General features: G+C 32.3%; 1 protein-coding gene across 1 annotated transcript; it reads right to left on the reverse strand.

Annotated features, from left to right (window-relative positions):
- Positions 1–43: 43 nt before the first annotated feature.
- Positions 44–19,757, reverse strand: LOC134255926 (homeobox protein SIX4-like). Its single transcript, XM_062738527.1, has 2 exons — positions 18,826–19,757; positions 44–1,430 (listed from the first exon to the last, which is right to left on the reverse strand). The coding sequence occupies exons 1-2, from the start codon at positions 19,590–19,592 to the stop codon at positions 1,133–1,135; spliced, it is 1,065 nt and encodes a 354-aa protein (XP_062594511.1). The 5' UTR covers positions 19,593–19,757; the 3' UTR covers positions 44–1,132.
- Positions 19,758–24,255: the final 4,498 nt, after the last annotated feature.

The following is a 24,255-nucleotide window of genomic DNA, read 5'->3' on the forward strand; positions in this document are numbered from 1 at the left end:
TATAAATCTGATATAGATCATAGCAAAAAAAAAAAAAAAACCAAAAAAAACCCCCAGAAAGTTGATCAATTTAATTGGAAATCAAAATTTGTGTATATTTCATTATTTTTGAACGCTGCTGAGCATATTTCCTTTTTAATGAATATATTAAGTTTCCTCTTTTCGTGAAATCTACTAAATATTACATGTTTTTAATACATTTGTAGTTTCTGTAAAAAAAAAATAACGTTTTAATGATATATTTAGGATGCATAACTCAGTAGTATTTCGAAAAAGAAAACCTAAATTTTCTGTAGAATTGTATATGATTCATGGAATTTCACTTTTAGAAAATACCTTTTAATTTAAATAAAGAAAGAATACTGCTCAGGTTATTATATTCCAATTTCCTTGATTGGAATGCTTTTTTTTCAAATTTCATTGGAGAAAAATAATTCTAAGAAAATGAAACTACACCAAATGTTGAAAATACATGTATGTTGTGTTTATCAGGCGTTTTTGGTTATTTTTTGTGTATGTTGTGGAATAAATGCTGCCTTATTTCGTGATTGAATCAACTAAAAATAGGGAAAAAAGTGTATGTTTTTCTTCGATATACATCTTATGTTGACATATTAAATACATTGTAGCTTCAATATATCTTCGTGTTTCAGTTTGAAAAAAAATCCAGACTTATCTTTCACTAGGCGAGAGACATTTGTCTATGAAAGTGTAACCGTCCTACTTTCTTCATTTTTCCTCACATCCTTTTTAACTGCTTATAATGTATAAGCATACTAATATAATAATCATTTAGCTTTAAAAAATCATCGACCTACTTCTAAAAAAAAATTAGCGTATAACAACAAAATATACAATGTCAAAATGAGTGCAAACAAAATGAAATCGCGAGCACAAAAATAGCACTAAATGTCAAAAATGCAGACTAATGGTGGTAAAAATATGCCCTCAATAATTTGGAATGCAGTCACATAGTCCGACCATCACTGAATTGTAATTTTCTTCACAGTGAAGTTAAAAAGGCAAGAGTTATCAGTAGATCCCGAGTATCAAGTAACAAGTGACGAGGCAAAATCTACAAGTTAAACATTCAGGAGACTCAGAAGAACGCCAGATGGCGCGTGGGTCGCTCTCAGACGGGAGGAATGGTATGTGGAAACCTGTGGTGAGAATGGTCGAAGGGTGGGGGACGAAGGTATGAGGGGGCCAAGGGTTCGTTTTTGACGTAAACTCTTGGATGCACTCTGACGTCATCTTGGAGGCGCGCGTCTAACATTTTGGCGGACATGAGATCACTTCCGTAATCATGTGGTATCATCATTTGTCCGTTGTTACACATTTGTTGTGGATGTTGGTGGTGAAGTTGTTGATGGTGGTGTGTTTGGTGGTGTCCAAACGAATGCATCATACTTTCTTCCAACATTTCTTTCCTGTAATAAAAAAAATGAGATACATTCATTCTTGTTTCCATTCTCAATAAATGTTCACAATTTAATTAAAGTTACACTGTTCAAGTGCTTATCACATTCCTTAGAATGTGAGTGCACATTCTTGAATATCATACCTACAGTACTGTATAAATATAAAGGTCATAACATTTTCTAGCTTGATTTTTTAAAAATTAATATTGAAAAAAAATTGAGATTTTTTAACAATAAAATCTATGAATTTTATCTTTTAAAAAAAATGCTTAAGGAACATGCATATGTGTGCCAGTATAAGGTTTGTCGATTAATAGATAAAAATTAGTTTTTAAAAAAAAAGGTAAAAGATTTGACTTAAATTTTATATACTTGTTTACGAGCCAAAAGCACTAACTCTCAATTTTTAAATCACAAATTATTGATAAAATAATGGAAATAAAGCAGAGACCTGTAAATATGATTAATATCTTGCCTAATCTCCTACAGTACAAAACATGTGTGGGCGACTATCAGTAAATTATAATAGTAAACATAAAAACTGTGTTGAAATATATTTTATAAGCTATGAAAATCTGTTATTTCCAGCCAAGAAGCCTACGTTCAAATCCTTCTACATGGCATAATTTTTAAGTCTAAAAGAACAATGTTTTTTAATTTCCAAAAACTGGTTTTCCTTCTAGAATTTCAAATAATTTTATACGTTGTTCAAGAGACATTATCGCTAATTATTTGTTTTACAATCAACTCTTTCAACAAGATGAACTTTTAGATATTGCTAGGTTTATTATATGAACCAGAACGGATGTTGTTTAACTGGATCTTTTGTTAAGTAGAAAAGTACGATGGGCCGTGATCATTAAGGCCTTGGTTTTCAAAGGCCTCTTCCTCATTCTTGAGGTTCATTTAATAATGACCGTCTTCGGGACAAGGTCACACTCCCCCGCTGGCTTTATAACAGCAAAACATCCACTACCAACCCTAATTTCTGAAGTACTCTAATAGTAACTACAAGATTTTCCCACCCTCATTAGCCTTGAAAGACCGGAAACAGTTTTCAAGGTTTTCATTGCGCATGATCATTGGATGACAATGCTTGCGCTTCGTTATAAGTAGTCACGTAATCCTCTTCAAAATGCATGCTAATTGTTCTTGTTAACAAACAAAATGCACATTGTACAATTTTAATCTGGCGACAGACATATATTTTCCTGTTGTTCAAAGTAAAACAAAAAACATCATGGGAACGGATTCATCGTCAGAGGCGTAGTCACAAACTTAAAAGTGGGGGGGCTCAAGTCCAGAAATTCTTTGACAAGCAAAAAAAAAAAAAAAAAAAAACTTAAAAAAAGTGGGAGGGCTCAAGTCCAGAAAGTCTTTGACAAGCAAAAAAAAAAAAAAACTTAAAAAAAGTGGGGGGCTCAAGTCCAGAAAATCTTTGACAAGCAAAAAAAAAAAAAAAAAAAAAAAAAAAAAAAACACAAATACAAATTAAAGTTCCCCAAACTCGAAAATCCTATTTCGCCAACTTTTTTTTCAAAGACAAATTATTTTCAATTTCATTTTTTATATACAACTAATTGCTATTCTTTCATATATCTGTGATTTTGTTCTTCATTAAAAAGTGGGGGGGCACAGACATACTCTTGCCCCCCCAGATCTGAAAGTGGGGGGGCTAGTGCCCCCGCTGCCCCCCCTGTGACTACGCCTATGATCGTGATATTTTATGATTGAAATTAAAGAAATTCGTTACAAGAATTGAAAAAAAAATCCAGATCATGCAAATAAATTCGTTTTATAAATTATTACACAAGAACTATTGCTCTCATGTACGACATAATTTCCAATGAAAGACCATAATCAAAGTAAATATATATTCATAATCGGCGTTCATTTTTCCTAATGATATCATGTACGCCAAATTAAATGTGCTTGTTCTTTTTATCCAAATAATCTCAAGTTTCGACAAAAACTGAAATCAATCGATTATTTAACACGGATAACAGGTGTTTTTCCTTGAAGTGAAGACCGACTTTTGCTATTGTGTGATCATCATCGACACATGGACAACCTAGGGTATGTTAGCAGTTTAGAAATTGAGGGGATAGCCTCGTCTCAACATGCCGAATATCTAAGCATCTAGATCTGATCTTTAATTTACGGGGAAAACCAGCTACTCACAGTACTCGTTTATATACCCGTACATCTTGCAAATGGGAGGCTCGGTTGTATTAATATGATCTTGTACTTTTTCCCAAGTATGAAAAAAGCAAAAAGACTGAAGCTCTGTTCCAACGAATTTCGATTCCTGTTTGTTTTATTTTGCAGCTGTCGAATGTAATTATCCATACTAGGAATAATGAAGAACAAGCAAAGTGAGATGGAGATGAAACTCTATAAATTTTCATAAATATAATTCTACATGAAGGCTTTTCTTTTGTATTGTAATACTTAAATTTCAATACTGTATTACTTACAATTAGAGAGACTGATTACAATTTGTCCTGATAAAGAATCATGTAGAGTCATTAGAATAAATTGAGGATTCGACATTCTTTTTCTCAAATCCATCTTGCAATCCATTTTGTTTATTCGACTAAAATGATTTAACTTTAAACAGGGCAAACAAAATATTAACATGCATCGTGTTTTCTTCATACCATACTTGTTATTGTTTACATCTCTACCAAAAAAAACAATGTATTTTAATTCATGACCACTACTTGGCTTAATTTTGTCCAGAAGATTTTAAAAATATCACTGTCTGAATGTGTGATTATACACTATAAAAGATACCAAAGTTATATGATTTTGCTTCAGCTTTTTTCATCATTTGATAGAGCTCTGCAAACAAAGTAGAACTAAAACTCTTTCGTGGTAACTTTTTCATGCTTCAAATGTTTAACTCTTTCTCTCATTACTTTTACAAGTCTTCAGTATCACCTGTGATGTAAGAAGATGTATGTGTCAGTAATCTGGCAACACTTTGTCTGTAGACGTGTTTGTCTCGTTTTTTGCCATGATGTCGAAGTGTGATATTAGACCGTCAAATATCAATAATTGTTCAAGTTCTTCTTTCCAGGCGTTACGGACAAGCTTATGTCAGTCTATTTTGATTATTTTTCTCTTAAAACAAGCACCCATGTGTCACAAGAGAAACGTCAGTTAATTCTATAAACGTTCTGTTTTTGACACAAGTAGAAATTTTTTTAATCATTGTGCAATCAAGTCAAGATTCATGACAATCACGTAAAAACCCACATGAGATGGGTAGGATTGTTTAAGAAACTGAATTTGAATAATTGAAACTTTTCATATCCGTTAGTATCAAAGAAAAATAACATGTAGAAAATGTTACGCAAAGATTGACATATTTGAAGGTAAATAACGTAAACAGAAAAAGTCTATAAAAACAATGCGATTGGGAGAGGAGCGAACACGTCATCTAAAAAACATCAGAAGTATGATCAGGTGTCACGGAGGAGTAAGCATCCCTTGTTGGCCTTTTGTGTTCTGTTGTCATGATCAGGAAAACGGGAGAAAATTTGGTAGGCAATTCAGTGTGGAAATAATCGCCTAACAATTTGAATTAACGGCTAAATGATCATAGATTGTTTTACTGACAGGGCCATTATATTGACCAAAGAATTCGCAAAATGCTGATTTAAATCGAAATTTTTGATATCCTTGTTTCATCAACTTGTATGCCAATAGCTTGTCTCGATTTACAAGTTGTTCGTACTTAGAACATGCTCTTGTGCATTGAATTATCTGGGAAACATAAATACTTCATATGCAGGTGACACTGGTATATATTTAACATAAATAAGGGGGGTTGGCGATAGTATAGTTGAAGTAGTCATAATTATCGTAAAGTTTTGTTGTTATGTAACCATTTTAAACATGTTTTTCCAATTAAAATATATATATATATATATATATATATATATATATATATATATATATATATATATATATATATATATATATATATATATATATATATATATATATATATATATATATATATATATATATATATATATATATATATATATATATATATAACACAGATGTGTCAGATTTGAAATTATTTAATATGATCCGAAAGTACTCTGGTGTTTTTTGATTTCGATTTCAAGAGTAAATGAATGCTGTTAATGATAAAAAGTAGTCGATATATCTAAATATTGAATTGAAGGCCACAGTAAAAGACCACTTTTTATTTGTATGTTTAAATCAATTTCTACTCCATAAGAGTATAGAATTTGTATACAAGGGCAAATTAAGTATCCCTGTGGACGCCAACAGATTGTTGGAAAAACTAGAGGTTGTCAATCAGAAACTTAATAATCTTTTTTAACATCAACTCACATCACAGAACTTGTGTGTACAATCAGAATTTTTTTTTTTTTTTTTTTACAAAATAACAATGCAAATAACTAACGTCTAGGTAAGTAAATTACGAGAACCATGTTTCTTTGAATATCAAAAAGTTTACAGCGGAGTATTGTTGCGTACTACCGCGTTGAAAAGTAGTACGTTTTGGTGTTATTTTATTTTAGATAAAAAATTATGATTTCAACTTTTCAAAAAGTTCAATGGACTTTTTAAGGACCCACATCTGATTTACACCACTTGTCAGATATATTTTTATGCAATACTCTAGAAGTTTGTCCCTCACTTCTATCCAGTTTTAGTGAGGAGTAAAGAAAGAGACATTGTATACAGAATATTTACTGGAAACCCGCTCTAATAATCTTATTTATAAGGATTTTATATAGGTAGACATCCACTATACTTATAATGATCCTAATTCATTTTTTTTTTGGTAGGAGCTGAAAGATATTTAAAACTCTTTAGAAAGGGAACTGTGATGTCTGTGAGTATGTTAGATTACATTTCCAAAATTACAGTTAAACTAATGAGCCTAAAAACAAAAAAAATGGTACATGCTTTGTCAAATGGGGCCAGTTCAATATAATAAATATGCAGTATAATAATTTTTTTGGATGTTGAGAAATCTGAAATTTTCGATATTGAAATAAACGAATCTGTGTGTTATTTCTTTGCAAAATATACACATTTCATGTTATACATATTTTCAAAGACTTACAAATCATCCACAATTATTCTGGTAAATATCATTCAAGTTAATATCCATATGAACATTGGGCATTTTCTTATTTTTGTTAAAGTATGTTTTATTTTCTCGAAGTAATACACTCTCTCGCAAATAAGCATTGAATTTCAGAAGAAAATATCATCCAAATACTGTATTATACAGTTATGAATCATTTTGCCTGATCGGGATTTTTGTCTCTTGGCTCCTGAACTGTTGCTTCACTCGTCATAATGAGCTCAAATGAATGCTTTACAACAATCACTAAAATGAAAAGCAACCAATTTGTGGTCATCGAATTACAAGAGCGAAAAATATTCTAATGAAAATTGGATAAATTATATCTCTTTTGGAATGAATTCTCGAAGACACGTGTGGCCAGAGATTTCAGACACGTGTTGGCTCACAAGGGAAATGCACACACAAGTTCTTTTTAGGTACGTCTATAATAACATTCATTACTGCTGAAAGAAGAAAGGGTGTCATTATGTCCCGATTAAAACATAATGATTTTTCTTTTTAGAAATGTAGAATAACTTTATTTAGTATCTATCATACTATATGTACTATTTCAATATTTCAACCTAGTTATAATTTTGTTAAAATTGTCAATTCCTGTAGCTTTTGTAGATTTTTATTTTATTTTTTTTTTATTGATTTATGTACATATTCAGGAAACTATATGAAACTAAAAAGAAAAAATCACCAAAAAATTTCCTTTTTAAAAAATCATTAATATAATTTACGATTTTATTATTAACTCCGTGGCCTTTTCAGGGGGTTTAAAAGGTACCAAAATCCTATTTTCTCAGTTTGCAGATCCAATGAACAAAAAAGAAGCAAGGGCCTTGGAAAAGAAGGCTAATATGATATATTGTGGTTATCTTAGAAACAAGAAATCTGCTTGGTATGTATTTCTTATATAGCCAGAATCCTTTCTAATCAAACCACAAACTACTGTCACTTCCAGAAATACTTGAATGTATTTTGAGTAAATGGCAAAACGTCCAATATTTCTCCTGTTCATTAAAGTAAAAAAAAATCCCATGTGGAATTTATTTACGTCTGGAAAGTATCGATTGATCTTTTAATCCATTGTCTATTTTTAAAAAAAAAAACAACTTTTTATTATTATAAAGTATTCACAATTCATGATATTATTATCAAAGACCAGACAAAATATCATTCTATGTCGCCGTATCTCGGTTTTATTGCCGTTATTTAAGAATTGTTTGTAATGAACATGGAAAACTCTAAACACCGCATTGTAAACCGATATTAAAATAAAGATAAATTTACATCCTACGGAGATTATATGGCATGCAATAAACATATGTAATTTGCATCAGAAATAAAATTCCAACATTTTATTTGGAAGACATTGTACAGAGGTTGAATAAAATTTCAGAAAAGGAAGCAATTTTTATTTCTATAAATCTCGTATTTTTCAAGGAAATAGAAATTTATCCATAATGGACATAAAAGTGGTGAAAATGAACTTCTAGCTGATTTTTAAAAAATATTTTTTGTCATAATTGAAATTCTTAGTCCAGTTGGTGAAAGGAACAAGGGATTGTCATTGTTATATAAATATTTTGAAAAGCTTAATTAAATTGCTACTTTTGGCTCTTTTACTTGTCGCGTCTCATGTCCATTTTATTGTTTCCAAAATCTTTTATAGTATGTTGACTATTGTCCCAAGGCAAAACATCGTGAACTTAAAAGCACAGTTTTTTTTCTCATATTTAATAAAATTCTTCTTTATTTCTTGTTTATACAGTATAAATTAAGAGTGTCTAAACACATTTATCAATTTTTAATCGGAAGTTAATCCGTTAGGACTCAGTTAGACACCTATAATAATTATCAGCTTAACTGAATCAATCACATTTAGCAGCGCCGTATTTTTCGGCGACTTATTTCTATCAATATCATTGTTATGTACCCTGTGTGAATGTAGTTACACGGGTGTGAATTTTAATGTTCTACATCATTTCAGCTGAACGTTAATTCACACATAAAATTCAATATTAAACTGTGTATTGATACGCTCCGCGATTCCTTTTGTATTTACTGGGTACGGTAAATGAAAGTCCACCGGTTTATCTGATAACGAGATATTTGGCATCCTAGATTTCGCGATAACAGGTAATATATATCGGACACGTACAAAAAATGGAAGGGAACAAAAAAATTAGGCCGGCATAAAACGGAGGATGTGTCAAAGCTTCGCAGATTTTTTGCAAGAAGACATACTGCGGTATTAAAGAATATCTACTGGGATAATTAATTCTCGATTTTATGAAAAGATCCTGTGGAGAAGATTGCCATTTTTCGCCATAGGACAGCATTAATAGACCATAAACTTTTAGTTTGTATTTATTTATGATAACGAATGTTGTACAAGGGTAATGGAGCGAGAAGCAAATACTACAGAAATATGTTACCGAGTGCACCCGGGACTCAAGAAGTGACAACCCGTATCTCATATATTGACCGTCCGTGAAATATGTATTTTATTGAGCTCTCTGACATATGTAAATGAGTTCCATAGAATTTGTAGATATTCCAAATACATAATTGAGATTTCCTATTTGCGATAAGATTGGGCCATTCGGGTAATATCTAGTATAATGGTAATACATTAAGTGCATTAAATTACCAAATTATGCATAATATTTGAGGTGGTCTCCCGTCTTAACTTGTTTAGAGGGCAATAAATCACACGGCAACAGGACAGATCTTTCTTGTGACGTTACTAAATTAAAATTTAAAACCTGTGACTGGTAGTGGAGATACGAAGTCTGAGTATTATATGGTTTTTCTTTGCACTTTTAATATGGCTACACATTCCAGTATCTTTACGGGTATATTCAATCCATCTCGGTGTCAGACAATATTAAAAAAGTATATCGTTGCTTCACAAGATTTTTTTTTCGGATTCGTTATGTAGTACAATTCCTGATGGATATGTGTGAAGATATCCTGTGGTAAAAAATTAGTTTATTTATTGAAATTTTCTCTGAATTCTCTTGTCTCTGGTCGTCCATAACAATTTTTGATACAGACCAAAGAGCTACAGATCTACAGCTAAAATGGAGTAATTTCCAACATGTTTGCTTCATATTAAGTCCCGTTTTGTATTGTAAATTTGGTGAATGAAGAGTCTCCATTGCTTTTGCCATTATCAACTTTTTTACTCTCTACGGTCTACAAAAAAACTTGACAACAGGATTCGGCTATTAAGACTACAGAAAGGACCTGCCACTTTTTCGTAATAGGAGAATACACTGTACATCACAGATGTCGAACGACCCCGTGGCTGCTCACTTCGTTTTTCTAATATTTTTTCCCTGTGATTTCTATTTATGACTGAAAAGAAGTTAAACAGATAAAAAATTGCGTGCCAGTGTTATATCGACATTTAATCGAAATCAGACACGAAGACAATACTGTTGATAAACTATATAGGTGAAGAATTCATTGAAGCGTTTGGTAAATAAACCGGGTGTTTATGAATTATTTCACAGCATCCCCGATCGTATTTCCTGGGCGGGAGGCTGCCTTTTGTAATGAAACAATAGGCTGTTAGTTTGCAATTATGAAATTTAAATTCATGGATGAATATTTTGCCGCTTTCTAATGCGGAATCCTAGGAGAGTTGATTTAGTCCTTGCAATTAAGAAAAACATTAACACACATATGCATATTTCAATCTAATTTTAATATAAAATAAAGAGCCGTTTTAGTTTAGATTAAACACCAGCTGATTTTTTAATGTATGTCAAAAGTTTAACTTTCAGGCTTGAAATATTTTCTATTTTAAAAATAGCAGGCATATTCATATTTCACTCTTATGTTTTACAGAATTTTTAAATGTTGGAATTCTTATCCACTACTCAATCAAGGCATCATCGCTTACTTGTTGCAGCATTAGGTTTGATCTAGAACTGATGACAAGGTGTAACTAAACCTTTTCTTTTAAAACTTCAATTAGCTTAAATATATAATCTGCTATATTACTGAAATTTGGATATATTTATCTTACTTCAGAATCTAACAACGAAAAAGTCAACCACTTTCCACAAACTCAAGCAAAAAGTGATTAAACCAATTTTTAAAAAAAACCAAAAAATGAAAACAAATTTTCTAAATATATTAATATGTCAATCCTAATTTGCTATGCAGAATAAAATTTTGATTTCGCGTTACTCGTTTGACGCCATTTTGTACGATAATATTCAATGACTATACAAAAGAGGAACGATTTTATTAAAATCTTCATTGAGAGAACCTTAACCACCAAAAGGCTTCCTGCTGGGTCGGATCAAAATCCCTCTGTTAAAGTAATTAAGCGGTAAATGAAGATGCAGGTAGGATAGAGATGTTCATTTTAAAAAGGTATTATTGGAACAGACGTTTCCCTTTAGGCATAGTTGATGCCCCTGTCAAAGGCAATTTCACAACCGATAACGCCAAAATGTGTTCCTAAATCTTAGGTCCCAACTAAATTCGGAGTAAAAGGGTTAAAGCACCCCCGTTTTTGGATGAATAAGAAAGAATTATTTTTTATTTAAAGTAAAAATTCCATTTTTTTTTTAAATTGTCGATACATTAATTAGGTATGCACATGAAGCATACTGCAGTAAATTATCAAATGAATTAAAGATTGTAAAGATCAATAGCTTGAAAATACTGAGAATTTTTTGAGAAATGAAATACATACACATTTTGCAAAATAACGCACATATGTATAGTTAAAGAAAACTAAACAATATCAAAGGTGTTTATTTTAAAGGAAACTTGCTTATAAGTCTATATAGTATTCTTTTAAGTTCAAAAACATTTTGTTTTGTTTTGTTTGCAAACAAAGACAGTCATATGGCTGAATACTTTTAATTTTTAAGTAAACATGCACTATCGCGAATGAAGATTTACCGTTGCACAAAAATCGTCTAAAAGTTCAGAAAATTGTCTATTGCACTTTACAAATGAACTAGAGGTCTACTGCCCCTATTACAAATCCCCTGAAATAGTACGTATAAAAACATGCAATATTCATCATCGCAGAGCAGCTTGAAGCTAGCCGTATATATTCATTAAAGAGTGGCAATATTGGACCGGAATTGTTAAAAAAGACTCATTCTTTATGAAGATTTACAGAAGATTTAGAATAACAATATCCATTATTGACATTTTCATGTTTAAGGATATCTACATTTCTGATTCTGATGAATGCAGGACATAAAAAAGCGTTTTGCAAGTTCAAAACACACGTGCACGTGCATGGCTTGGGTAGAACAAAAAATGTAAGAAATAAAGACCAATCCTGTGACATCATTATTTTACATTTTACCATTGCAATAATATATAATTAAATGGTTCAAACTTGACTCCATTTCCAAAATCCAAAGACACACATAGTCTTTGCCCCTTTGTAAAATGCCTCTTTTGATGTTAGAATATTCTGACACTTTCACAAATTATGCAACACCGAGGAGTTGCTAATCTGTCATTTTTAATTGTTCACGTGAGAAATACATTCAAGTATCATGTGGAGACTTAACAGAATAAATTCTATGTACATCTTTTATTTGTCAAAGTAAAAATTCAAGTGGCGGGAGAACAGGTGAAACGAGCAGACGACAGCCCTTGTTGGAGGAAATTCGAGTCGATGGACTCCAGAGCGATTGCTCCATTGATAAAGGTGACACGCCGATATGGCGAAATTTGACACCATTTATGGAAAGTGGGAAAACATTTAAATGAAATTTAAAACTATTAGGCGTTTGATTTTAAAGGAGATATGCAAATAATAAATTATATAAAACCATTAAGTCCGCGAATTTGGTAATACACACATTTTCTCGGATGGGCGATTCTAAAGGTGGCAAACGATGAAAATGACAATTTAGTTTGTTAATCAATTGTTGATCAACACTAATATCGTTCATATCCAGAAAATTATCAAAGCTGTTGCTCCAAAAAATTGCCTTTTCGCGAGGAAAAAAAAAACAATGAAAAAGCATGTTTAAGCAGTTGTTTAGCTGTTGTATTTTTTTTTAAATGAATAATATTAATTCCGTAGTTAAAGATAACCTTTATTTCCTATAGCATATACATATTAAGAGTCAGGGAAAAACAAAACAAAACAAAAAATAACATCCAGATGTTCCAGCATCTAAAACAGGGTAAAAAGGGTCGCGAACGTGTGTTGTTCCCCTAGAAAACAACAAGAGATACTCATTTAAAGCCGCATGGCATGGCGAAAATGAAAAAGGGGCGTAGATTTGCTCTACGTGTGGTTTTGAAGTCGACTAATTACTGTTTGATTGCAACTTCTCCTAGAATACCGGGTACGGGAACAGACTTTTCAATACCTATTGATTGATGCGCCCACTGGGCAGATTAAACGTACGCTAAATCAAGATTCTGGTTTTATGTTTCAGGGCATGCAACAATTTGTGAACCTGGCAAAACGATGAAAACGCTTCAAAATACGATGTGTCAATAATTTTTATCTTTTGGGAACAAAAACACTGCTGAAATCTCGATATCTGCCTAAATGATAAGATTGAATGATTAACAATGCATTAAGATTCTAGAGCGGGTAATGTCCTACTCTTAAATCAAATTCATTGTTTGACCTGTCGGAAAATTTGTTGTAAGTAGCCTTTCTTGTGTCAATTTCATCATTCAATTTTATTAAAATCGTATTGCATTTATCTATCGGTTTCACTCCTTAACATGATACTATTACTTGACGATTGGTTCTTTTCATTGTTTCTTATAACATGTAGAAATAAATGCAAATGTATAAAGTACATAGCTGTTTAGATATCATGTTTAAGTAACTGAAACACGAAAAAGAGAGTGTTCCCTGCAAGTTCAAGTTATGTTTTGAAAAGTTGTTTCCATTCACAAGATTTTTTGTAGAAGAACAAGTGTACTAATTTAGAGGACAAAAATTCCTCAAGGATTTTCAACACAAATTACAAAGCAGTTTCCGAGATCTGGAAGGTAACTAAAACAATAAATAACAAACTACAGTCTTTCATCAAAGTCTCCACCATATCCTTAACATCAGATGGCCTGACATCAAAACCAAACAACAATATATAGGATAAGACCAACCAAAATCCCTTATACATGGATATAAAGAAGAGAACATAGGGATGGATGGGCCACGCTTTTAGAAGCAATTTTTCTAAAGTCCGATCGAAGATTTACATAAATTTACGCAAATCTTCGGACATCACAAAAATTGCTCTTGATTGGAACCAAAAAGGACAGAGTTGGGATGGAAGAACCATGTAAGCAATCTTAGAGAATATCCATGGAAATAAAGGGTAAAACATTACATTCATCAAATATATTTTTAACTCCATTACTAATAATTTGAGTTACACTAGGATTTTTTCAGTCTTTTGTTTAAATTTGAAACTACATTGTTCAGAAGTGATTTTGAGAAGCAGAAAAGGAAATATATCCATACGCCGCCATTCTACCAAAAATACAACCCCAGTTTGTTTTCAAACCAAGTTTGCCATTTCTGTTTCAACTTGTACAATAATGAAAAGGATCGAAAGAAAATTTGATCTCCTACATTCCTGCAAATATATAAGAAATATAAGCAAATATACTTTTAAAATATCATCTTGCCAGAAACCAGACAAGAACTCCCTTAAAACAAAATCAATGGTCTTTACAAATAAAAAAAATATTTTGTTTTTAAGTTGTTACATATAATATCATCTGTCGTTAAAAGAAATAAAGCTCCAATTTTTTTTAATGACATACATGTATATTCATAACAAAAAACAACGCCTTGGTTGTATTCTCCATATGGGAGCACGATCGATTAAAATGTCTGGCAGTATTAGTTGTTTTTTTTTTAATACATGCATCTACAAGACACATGTGGATGCGTATAGAAAACAAACAGAATAGTTGGGGAGAAATCGCTCTTTATACTTACATTTGAAAAAAATATTTTGATTAACCTCTGGCTTTTCATTCAAGTCATAAAACAGATGAAATTAAATCATACACATTTATAATATAATTGTCATAGGAGATGCCTCCCGTGGGCCCGATTCAGAAGTTAGTTCTACTCTAAAGTACTGTAGTTTTCTTTCTAGTCAAATGTGTCTGAAAATTTATGTTGTTAACAATTTCAGATCATTGACGAGTCAGATAAAGAAATTATATTTAATTCAACAAGGAAAAGGTGCTAGAGACAATTAAGCTCCGAGAATAAAAAGTACAGAGAGAAAGAGAATTTATTTCTACAAGGAAAAAGTTCTAGAGACAGACTCCCCAAATAAAAGGTACAGAGAGAAAGAGAATTTATTGCTACATGGAAAAAGTTCTAGAAACCAACGCCTCAAATAAAACGTACAGAGGGAAAGAGAATTTATTTCTACAAGGAAAACGTTCTAGAGACAAGCTCCAAAAATAAAATGTAGAGAGAGAAAGAGAATTTATTTCACCAAGGACAAAGTTCTAGAAACAAGCTCTCAAAATAAAACGTAGAGAGAGAAAGAGAATTTATTTCAACAAGGAAAGAATTCTAGAAACAAGCTCCCAACATAAAACATAGAAAGGGAGAAAGAGAATTTATTTCACCAAGGAAAAAGTTCAAACGCTCAAAATAATGATCGACAAACTGGACAAATTCAAATTTAAAAAGTATTTTCACAGCTAATAATACGTTCCCTAGGAAGAGAATTACCGAAAAATAAGACAAAAGAGAAAGACAAGCAGAATTGGACTCCCCAAATAAACAGTAGAAAGGGAGAAAGAGAATTTATTTCATTATTTTTTTACAAGGTAGAAGTTCTAAAAGAAACAAGCTCCCAACATAAAACATAGAAAGGGAGAAAGAGAATTTATTTCACCAAGGAAAAAGTTCTAGAGACAAGCTCTCCAAATAAAAAATAGAGAGAAAAAAGGAGAATTTATTTCAACAAGGAAAAAGTTCTAGAGACAAGCCCCCCCCCCCCCCCAAAAAAAAAAGTAGAGAGAGAAAAAGAGAATTTTTTTCTACAAGGGAGAAGTTCTAGAGACAAGTTCCCCAAACAAAACGTAGAAAGGGAGAAAGAGAATTTATTTCAACAAGGATAAAGTCCTAGAGACAAGCTCTCCAAATAAAACGCAGAGAGAGAAAAAGAATGCATTTCAACAAGGAAAGAGTTCTAGAGACAAGCTCCCCAAATAAACAGTAGAAAGGGAGAAAGAGAATTTATTTTAACAAGGAAAAAGTTCTAGAGACAAGCTCCCCAAATAAAAGGTAAAGTATGGCGAAAGGTCAATGATTTTTATTAAAAGAGAATAAAACATAAAGAATGAGAAACGTTCCCCAAGGCTCTCCCACCAAGTCCCGGGGAGTTAATGATACTTATAAGAAAAATCAAGTTCATAACCGAAGTTATTAGATTCAAGAGAGTCGATCCAAAATGATGCCCTGTGTCCTCAATTGGCCCTTAGAGTCCTGGCCATCTTTAGCCAAAAGGTCAGCGACGAGTGAAAAGATTTTCTCGGTTTGGCCCGAGGAGGATAAAACTTCACGCATTTAAAAACCTAAGTATTTCTCACCCCGTGTAATTTTCTCAGTTGGAAAGTGCACCGGAAATATAATTTTAGTCGTTTTGGATGTTTCATTCAAATACACAAAACAAAGGATGCGGAAAATATAGCCTTTTTGAGCGTAATCGCCGAATCGTATTTAATTATACGCAACACGCGTTTCTATGAGATGCTAAATTTTGTACAGTATTGTCATTTTCCTGATAAACTCAAATCTACAATTTTTTATGAAGATGATAAAAGAAGTTAATTTAGGCAAAGTATTTGTTGACGTTGTGGAACAATGTTATGGATTTTTTCTTTACAATAAATCGTGCATACAAACTAATATTGCCTTCCTCGCCTATTTGAGTCAACGATTCTCGGTTTACATAATATCCTTTGTTGGACTGTTTAATATGGGTTTTTTTTCGTATAATACAAAGGTATTTGAATTGAAGCAAATCAAAAAATAAAGCTTTATTATGTAAATTTTATTACATCCAAGATTCGGTGGATATAACATATTCAGATAAATTACATCAAAAATTGGTTTGACATCAATTACTGCAAAAAGAATGCTATAACTGGGGAAAAAATTGTATAAAAAAAACAATTTTTTTTGTCTAATGAATAAAATGCTAATGGGTTTTTTAAATGGTTATACACATGTATTACTGGTACTTATCCGCCAAAATGTTTAAATTCCGAAATTGATTTTACTATTTACATGTGTACATGCACATTTATTATCGTCGAAAAAGCTGTAAGTACATTATATTTGAAGAGGAAGGACGAGAAAAAAAAGAAGTCGGTTAATTTTCTTTCGAAAGTGTACATACTTATAATAAGATGTACCATCACTGCAACGCGCTGTTCATTAAAAAATATTGATGATATAAAAGAGAGAAAACAATTTACAGATAAATTTTCAGATATATAATGCAAAAATACCACATTAAGCTATTCAAAATAAACAGTCGAATTTATCTTTCTAAAATATTATGGAATTAAATTTCGGTGTTGATGTGTGTCAATTTTGAGCGTCACAGCAAATACAGCAAAAATTTTAATCCATGTTCTAATATCACATTGACAGAGAACATTTTGTCAGGTAAAATGTATTTTGGATAGAGTACGATTCAAAATCCACTTGTTTTCGATATGAAGAAAAACGTAAAAACTTTCATGTATGTGTTACATAAAAGTGTTAGATGTATATCATGTTTCCGCATTAATAAAAATATATCACTCTGAGTTTTTTTTCTGTAGCTACATGTTCCCAGAGAGTGGGCTAAAGAGAGAGAGATGCATTAATCGGGCGTTATTTTTTGCTTTCTTCTAATTTCCAGAGAGAGAGATGGACGAATCGGGCGATATATTTGCTCTTGCTTCTTGTTTCCAGAGAGAGAGAGAGAGAAAGAGAGAGAGAGAATAGATTAGAACAATGATGATAAAACCCAGACCCGCAAACGTCGTGTCTTATCCAAACCCAAGAGATATTAAGGGTAAACTCCCTCCCATTTTAATCCGCATGACACATTCCATAAGGGCTTCTGCTGAATTTTTTCATTCGACCTTCGTCATTAGAAATAAATTTCCCATTAATTTTTTATTTAGATACTGAATAAAAGGCGGCTCTTACAGAGAGGAAGAGCGACAAATGGACCTCGCGACACCATTCACTTACTAGTGTTTACCCGCTTTTGTTGGCTTCAGCAGTAAATTAAAGAGGACGAGTTTTTTGTTAAAATGTCAAAATTATGACGAGCTGCGAAATGGGAAAAAAATGTCGGGACCAAGGGGTCCACGCTGTTATTAAGAAGAAAAAAGGAGATAATGATTTTTAATCTCTTGCTGAGTTTGTTAATGTTTCAAATTTGGAATTAAAAGAAAAATAATTGCCTTTTTGGCATATCATTATCGAATTGTGTCAGAATTATTTTAAATCTAGTGTCAAAATATCTTTCTTTACGTGGTTTGGAATCAGAGACAGTGAAAGATGTAAGTGTCTAGAAGTAGTTCCATTTTATCTTCCTATTTTTTGTTTCATTACAATTGTGCAGCCTTAAGTATCGCAATTGTTAAAAACCCTAAGTGCACTACTAAATGTAAAGAGTACTTAAAACAGTTCGAAAAATGTGTGCAAGATTTTTCCTACCGCACGCCTTGTTGTAAAGGGAACTTTTCCACAGCGTTAAATGTATACTTTACAATGTTGAAACTGAGAATATTATAAAAAGTCAGCTACAAAGCATGACATCGGTATCAACGTATCACACTGAAAAAAAAAAGTAATTCTAGATATGGCGATGATTTTCCAAGGTTTTAACTTACGCAAAGGTTTATAACAAGTTTAAACTGTGAAGAATTTAATATTGTTATTCAGGATAAATTAGGGGTTTAATCGGGCATACTGCCATACAAATTTAAAAAAAGAGAGAATATCATAGACACTGTATTTTTTTTTAGGAAGTTTAAAAATTTCCGGGTGTTGAGCAAAAAAATAAGCCATATGATATTAAATATGAATAACCATTCAAAGACCACGGGAGCATAATTACTCTGTTTACAAAATAACTTCTGTTGTAATTTCTGAAAAATTGAGACTTCCTTATAGAAAATGAAAGGGTGTTTACAATTTCAAAAATATTTTTACACATATAATCACCCTTGTTCCTGGTTAGTTTCTGATTAACAGCTGTTATTTCTTACCCTGGGTTCTGATGAGGGGTCCGGTCTCTTTGCCTGCGGTTTTTGAACCAGTTACTGACTTGTGTTAAAGTCAATCCCGTTTTCTTGGCTAAATTCCGCTTTTCATCAGGAGTGGGGTACCTGTTGCTTTTATAGCACTCTTTCAAAGACTGTCGTGATTTCTCTTTAAAACAGTATATAGTTTCTTCTCCATCCCAGATTGTTTTAGGTAAAGGGTACTTCCTACGTAAACGATACTTATCCACTGCCCCTAAAGGCCTTCCTCGAATTTTCTGGGCCTCCATATAATGTGCTTTGTACCACAGTTGCTGAAGAAAAGCATGATTGGTCTCATCGAATTTGTGACTTTCCAGGATGGCGTATAGTTCCCTGTAGCCCCCGCGGTGAAAGGCCACAGTGGCTCTTGCTTTGAGCACAGCTTCACTCCCCCTCAGCAATTCACTGGGAGGAAGGGACCACAAAAATCGCCCCAGTCTCTCAATGTCTCCCTTCTGCTGCAGGGCTTCACAAACACACGCTACATGTTCCGGCGAGAAAGTTAAATTTTTACCAGACAACAACTCTGAATTTGTTGAATTTGAACAGGGAGATTCAGATTCCGGAGTCTGATCGTCTGCATCCAACAACCGATTGTTCTTGTGTTCATTTGAGAGAGTATCCATGTTCAGAACATCTTCAGAAGGGGTGTTAGGTAGGTCCCCCGGGGAACAATTTGACACAGGATCCACTGGTAAAATACCAGAATCTCCATTGCTTGAAGAATCCATACTGGTCCTCCTTTTTAGACTCAACTATTCTACTTTCGGAAAAAAATGTTATTCACATTTAATAAAAAAAACTTAATCTAACAAGCATTGATATGTACTATCTTTGTACCAAGTTTTAATTGCTGTATTTCAGAGCTGTGTATTTCTATTGGCCAAGTGTGAAGAAGAGGGAGTTCCGCTCGCTGAATGGAAGGCGTGTCACGCGCGCGGTCCTATCGTCTGCTTGTCAATAGAATCGTTGGATGTCATCAGGAGACTGCCAAATGATGGACTTCCTCTTAATATAATGAGCAGCATGTTCTATTCAGGTAGACACAATATATATTGTATAGATATCGACTCTTTCCTGGAAACAATAAGCATATAACTACCCAACGATTTAAAAATGAAGGTTTAAAAAAATTCCCCGCTTATATTTGGTGGTCGTATGATCGACACAATTTTTCAAGCAGGAAAACATCTTATATAAAAAAATATTCATGTGTATCAAACAATCTGATAAATATGCTAATACCGAAAAACGATATTTTAAAAATTCTGCGCGCCGTAACGAATCCGGCTTCTTTAATAAAAAGGCCATACTCAATAATGCGCATTAATAATTATGAATTGACAGCGTCTGATAGAAGAATAAAATACTGTCGAGGCTTGTGGAAGCAAGAGATCTGTTTCCCGTAAAACTAGAAGACAGCTCGATATCCCTTACCTCTTTTGCATCCATTAAATTAGTTTATGAAGAGAATAATAATTATGCAAGGTTCCCTTACCTTCCTAAACATAAACAATAGTAGATGTATAACGATTTTATTCTGTTACCGAAGACAGATTGTTCTTCAATGAAATTTTCTTTCTTTAACAAATGAGGCCTCTAAAAATCACGAAACAAATGGACGACTTTCATCTGACGACGTATTGTGTAGAATGTATCCTACACCTCCCTTATTCTGATAAGGAGCAAAACCCTCTTGTGAACTTATCAAACCCTCCACGTCTGAGCATCTTGGTTTTCTAGCATATCTTTTGAGGGGCGAAAATTTAGGAGGAGACTAAGTACTTTAATGCCAGAAATTCCTAGTTATGACTATTTAAAGCGTAATTGTACGTACTTTGAAACATTTCTCCACAGGCTTGCGAGTTTGGAGCTGAAGTATTAGGGACTCTTTCATTTATATATACCCCTAAAATGTCTTGAAAAACTCAAAATTTGAAAGAAAAAATACATTGTTCATATTTTTTTTAAAATTGAATTGATCTAACATGCGATAGTTTAATAACAATATGCTGGTATCATATTGTAAGGTTATGGAATATTGGGTTAATTTTCTGACAGTGAGTTTTGCTAAAGTTTAATAATTATGCCGTCGATTAAAATTACTGTGAAGCAATAGTAATTTTCAAGTAAGTTCGGTATGTTTTACCAACATGTACAATGTACATGTATAGACAGTTGTATTATTTTTTTATTTTTCAACATGAATGACTTTGCAATGCAATTCAGTTCAGTGCTTACGTTTAAACCTGTCGCTTATGTGAACACATATAGTGTCAGCTACATTATCTGTAAATTTCAAGACAAACTTCCAGTTCTGTGCACAGTTAGAGGAAACTAGGGAAAGTTTTCAATCCATTTTAATTCAGAGTGCTTCTCTGCCTAAAAGTTGTCCTGCAATTCAGGACCGCACAAACACTCTTCAAAATACTAGTATCAAAAGTAAGCAGTGCATGCCTAATATTAATCTTACCTCAAGTAGAGGTCCGAGGTGGAAAAAAATGTGTTGCAAGACGCAACATTTCCATTTAGAAAAATTGACAATTAAGGTCAAGATCTAGTAAATAACTTTACACAAATTTTTGGTGCTAGTTCCATTATGAAATCATAATTAACAAAATTGTGTTGAAATCATATGAAAAGTAAACCGGATACCTATATCAAATTTGATATTCATTTAAAGAAGAGGCCATGAACAACATTTCCATTTGGAAAAATTGACAATTAAAATTAAACTGTTTGATGCTGAAGAACCCTGGACTATTATGTTATTCTTGTATGTTAATTTCAAATGTGTTGATTGTGGTATTTTTTATTAGAAAAGTACATTCTAAAGTTCAACTAAAAATCTTTCACATAAAAACGGCGAGAAAAACACTGGAGTAGGATTAAAATGATTAATCCAATTTAGATACATGCAGGTACACTTCTTAAATTAGGTTTTGGGTATATTGATCGATGTGCAAGCTGTTTAGCAGTTATGCAAACTTTTTTTTGAAAATTTTCGCACTTATAACCTCATATCATTTTTGCTTTCCAAGTGTTTTACTTCATCGATATGTAAGTTTAGAGGGTGTTCACTTTCACGACGACCACTGTTTGAACAACCGTTGTAGTACGTGAAAAACCAATGAGAAACATTTTGGAAATTCACCTTTTGAAATATTAGGATACATAAAATTATGGAGCTGTTGTCCAATTTTTTTTTGTAAAAAGATTTGCATATTAGATAACACCTTCAAAATGCTACCATGATTAAAAATATAGGGCCATTCATTCTTTAGGTACAAAATATAGTCGTTATACATGTACATTGAATGCCTTAATTAAAATTCATACATGTAGTAACAAAAAATGTTACAAGTGTTTCGTGAAAATTATGTTTATCTTACCAACATAAATTTGAATTATTTATATTTTGAGGATGTCAATTAATTAGAAATTTCAAATTCTTTTAATTCATAAATCAGAATCAAATGTCATTTTACTTTACTGAAAATAATAAATTTTAAAGTGTTTTAGGCAAGAAATAATTTTTTTAATCTTTATTTTTATATTTAATTGATTTGAATTGAACGAATTCTATTGCAATGAATATATACAGTGGAATTGGAAATTGGAAGTTCTAAAAACTTAATTTGCCCTCTCCCTACATGTTCAATAAGACGTATCCAACAATTTGTACAGAATGAATTATCTCTAGGTTATTTTTAATGAGACATATGTTGATGACGAACAGTATTCAAGATCAAAGGTCCATAAAACAATACAAAATAGGAGCAGAGCAAACACGGACCTCCAAAACATCAGAGGTGGGATCAGGTGCCGTGGAGATCTAATTTTTAATTATAATAATATTACACACAGCATAATCTGGTTACACTTCTGTACCTAGTTATGTGTGGACTGAAAATCGAGAATGTGATAAAATTAAATTACTTTTGAAAAAATCAAATTTCCTGAACACTGTGCTTTTTCGGGGCAGAACTTGATAGAGAAATTAGGCACAATATTTGATACCTAGTTTAGTATACATATTTCATCTGCTTGATCTTTCACCGAAAGAGTTTCTTGAAAATGAAGTTTTACTTTTAAAACCTTTGGCAAAAGGCCTAATTGCTTTGGTCTTTGCTTTACTCGGTTATCAGATTACCGAATAGGTGCACAGGTAAAAATCAAAGGGGAAAATGTATACATGAAACGCCCGGTCCTATATTGCCTCTTGAAATGTTTCAGTATTAATCAAATCCGACCATTTTCTTTTCTTCGAAAAATGTCGAGGAAACAATGTTTTATAAGATAATATGAACTAATGTACGCGTCTTCAATCATTTCATCATCATAGAAGAAATCTTTTGGTAAAGAAACTACAGTATATTCAGGAAGCGCCAAATCTGGAATTGTTTCCAGGAAGAGCAGATCTTTATATTTATTTATCAACTTTTTTGATAGATAAAGAGAGATCAAGTAAGAGGTCCAGAGGCTTTGCTGTCGCTCTGGCATCTTTTTCCATCTCTCATTGGAATTGGAACTGTACAATATTAATGTTGTGATAAAAACACGGCTCGATTAGTTATAAAATGTCGGCAGATTGCTTTTAAAATTTTTACGCATAAATTAATATGTATCTCCTTCGTGCTCGTGGATAAAGTTTTAGGTAAAAATACTAGTAGGGACTATACAATTTCAATAACCGACTCGACGCAGACCTGAAACCTAAACCCTGGAGTTATGTATGTTGCAATATAAGTTAAGGGCTAATAGTGTGTTATATTTACATGTATATTCATGTCGATAGTTTCCCTGCTTCATGTGTATGTATGGGTCTGAGTGAGTTTTTTTTTCATTAGTTTTGGTCCCATCCCTTGTGGAGTGATATAAGAGAGGAGTGTCATTGTGTTTAGAATTTTAGAATTTGATTCCTTTTTTGTCGGTTTGGTATATGTATTTATGTACAAAATGTGGATTCAATTAAGTCGTTTCGAAGAATATCCATGTTTTTTTTTCAAAATAGAGGGACAGAGGGAAATGTAAATCATAACCTGTTTGTCAATGAAGTAATTCAGAAGATCTGAAATGAAATTGCCAAGCATGATAAACTTTATCTGAAATGAAGTCTGAGAGTAGAACACTTTTTATAAGAAAAGTTCAAGAAAATTATGCATAACTAAATTTCATTGGAAATCATAAAGGTACAGATTCTTCCTTACAAAGAACTATATGAATACAGAGTGCAAAACTGACTTATAACTTTATATGGTTATATGTATTATTTTCTAAATACATTGTAATTCCAAGCTTTGCAATAGGCTCAAACTTCATCACATGATCTAGTACATGTGATCATATCGTAATTAGATTTCATACAGACTTGTGTTGCTATTTAAAGATTCC

This window comes from Saccostrea cucullata, unplaced genomic scaffold (genome assembly GCF_032062105.1).
Source record: "Saccostrea cucullata isolate Sc308-1 unplaced genomic scaffold, CSIRO_AGI_Scuc_v1 ctg985, whole genome shotgun sequence".
Lineage (NCBI taxonomy): Eukaryota > Metazoa > Mollusca > Bivalvia > Ostreida > Ostreidae > Saccostrea > Saccostrea cuccullata.

Coding starts and splice junctions, on each gene's coding strand:
- LOC134255926 (XM_062738527.1), bottom strand. CDS start 19,592: ATGGATTCTTCAAGCAATGGAGATTCTGGTATTTTACCAGTGGATCCT. Junction 1,431..18,825: donor ACCCCTCATCAGAACCCAGG/GTAAGAAATAAC, acceptor TTTTTATTACAG/GAAAGAAATGTTGGAAGAAA.